The sequence below is a fragment of the Olea europaea genome, unplaced genomic scaffold (genome assembly GCF_002742605.1).
Source record: "Olea europaea var. sylvestris unplaced genomic scaffold, O_europaea_v1 scaffold2495, whole genome shotgun sequence".
In the NCBI taxonomy this organism is placed as follows: domain Eukaryota; kingdom Viridiplantae; phylum Streptophyta; class Magnoliopsida; order Lamiales; family Oleaceae; genus Olea; species Olea europaea.
The window spans coordinates 140,017-142,566 of NW_019243184.1; the positions used below are offsets into that span (position 1 = coordinate 140,017).

The window sequence follows — 2,550 nt, forward strand, 5'->3', positions numbered from 1 at the left end:
GATTTTGGGAAAAAAATTTTATTTATATTTTCTATTAAAAAGTTTATGAAAGTCCAAAAAATTTTAAATTCCCTGAAAGTCCCTCTAAATTAAATACCCAAAAATTTATAGAGACTTCTAAAAAACTTCAATTGAATACCCCGTAACTTCTAGAGACTTTTTATAAAAGTCTTTATTCAATACACCCAAACTTTTAAAGAAAATTTCAATTGAATACATCAAGTCTTTAAAATTCTCGATTAAATACACCCCCTAACCTTCACTTCTCCTCTAACGTTAAAGAAAATCCGAGAAAGAACGATGGAGAAATCTGGGTATGGCCGTGATGGGATTTACAGATCCTTAAGGCCGCCACTGGTGCTCCCCAAAGACCCCAACCTCTCTATGGTCTCATTTCTCTTCAGAAACATTTCTTCTTTTCCTGATAAACCTGCACTCATTGATTTTCACACCGGCCAAACCTTAACTTTCATCGAATTCAAATCCGTAGTTTCCAAGGTTTCTTATGGTCTCCTCCAATTGGGAATCAAGAAAAAAGACGTGGTTCTCATTTACTCCCCTAATTCAATCCAGTTCCCAATTTGTGTTTTTGGAATCGTCGGGATAGGAGCCATTGCCACCACTGTGAATCCCATTTACACTGTTTCAGAACTATCCAAACAGGTCCATGATTGCAAGCCTAAGGTTATCATCACCGTCCAAGAATTATTGCCAAAAGTGAAAGATTTTAATCTGCCAGTTATTCTATTGGGCACAGATAAAAAGCCATTAGAACCCATTGGAAAGATTCCTAGTATCAAATTATTTACTGAACTAGTAAATAATGAAGGGTCAGTGGATTTGGATAATAGGATTAAGCAAAATGATACGGCGGTATTGCTGTACTCATCAGGAACCACTGGCACAAGCAAGGGCGTAATACTTAGTCATAGGAATTTCATCGCTGCGTCTCTAATGGTTACTGCTGATCAAGAGTGGGCTGGAGAAATAAACAATGTGTTTTTGTGTGTTCTGCCAATGTTTCATGTATTTGGGCTGGCAGTAATCATGTATTCACAGCTGCAGCGTGGCAATTCGGTTGTGTCAATGGCAAAATTCGATTTCGAAATGATTTTGAAGGCAATTGAAAAATATAAGGTGACACATCTCTGGGTTGTGCCACCAATTATGCTGGCATTGGCAAAAAATAGTGTGATCAAGAAGTATGATTTGTCCTCTTTAAAGCAGATTGGGTCCGGCGCTGCCCCTCTTGGGACTGACTTGATGAAAGAATGTGCTAAGAATTTCCCTCAGGCTATCGTTTTGCAGGTAAAATTTTTAAGCCAATTCTTCTTTTCATTTGGTTTTTTACACTTTTAGGTAAGGAAGAACAAGTTATGGAAGAGATAATAAAAATCTTAGGGAAGAAAGCATCCTCAAAGTTAACATCAATTGCTGATAAGTCAGATATGGATAATTACTTTTGTGTAGCTCCTTCACCTAGCTCTTGTCTCTTGTATTGAAAGTATGGAGAAAGACAAGTAGCCTTTATCATCTTGTAATGGGTCACTATACAATCATTCCTTAAATATATATTGCACATATACAATTGTCAACCAAAGAAAAGAAGTCCATAAAGGTTCTATAAAATTTTCGAATTTCCTATATTAAATACAGAAGGAAGGAACAAAAAAGAGAAAAAGGGAGATATACTCGCTTTTCAATGTCCAAATATACCAATTATGGAGATTTACTAGACACCAAATACTGAGACCCAAGACTATACTTCTGTTTGCATAACAAAAATGTTGCATATTTCATTGATAAACATAATATGGGTTGATTAGAAAGGGTAAACATATAATAGATTCTGGCAGTTGAATCCAATATTTTGGTCATATTGGCCTCTCATTTGTTAAGAGCTCATGTATATGATCTATTAGTACTTGTGAAGGTGAATTCCTTGTGTTTATGATTTTTACATGTTTGCACTTGATGTTCAGGTTATTTCAACAATCCACAGGCCACTAGACTCACTATAGATAAACAGGGATGGGTACATACTGGAGATATTGGATACTTTGATGAAGACGGTCAACTATATGTCGTGGACCGTATAAAAGAACTCATCAAGTACAAAGGTTTTCAGGTAAGTTACTCTTAAGAAATGATTAGTGCATAGCTATTTTTATAACCTACACCCACTTACAAATGCTGATACTTGTAAGCTATGTTGATTCAATTATACACCCTTGCTCTGATTTTCTTTCTGGCCTTGCTCTTCTTATTCAGCATTCAAGACTACTTGGTGAAATTTGTAACTTTAATCTATTATGATATTGGTTGATGATCAAATTGGACCTGAACAGAAACTTCTTCAATAATGTCCATATAGTTCTTCCTCAAGTAATTAATTTTTATTCTTTGGTTTGAGATTTCAAGTGGTGCTAAACAAGTACCTTTTGATCTCATTATGTGATGGCATTTCCTCATAATGTTTTTCCAGTAGCTATACTTTTGACCTCTATAAGGTCATGTACATAAATTTTTCAACTTCATGTGATATAACCT

At 35.3% G+C, this 2,550-nt stretch overlaps 1 protein-coding gene across 1 annotated transcript; it reads left to right on the forward strand.

The window, feature by feature from the left end:
- Positions 1-239: 239 nt before the first annotated feature.
- LOC111382421 (4-coumarate--CoA ligase-like 7) lies at positions 240-2,334 on the forward strand. The gene is made up of 2 exons (XM_023006390.1): positions 240-1,342; positions 1,977-2,334. Exons 1-2 carry the CDS (start codon positions 301-303, stop codon positions 2,141-2,143), a joined length of 1,209 nt encoding a protein of 402 aa, XP_022862158.1. The 5' UTR covers positions 240-300; the 3' UTR covers positions 2,144-2,334.
- Positions 2,335-2,550: the final 216 nt, after the last annotated feature.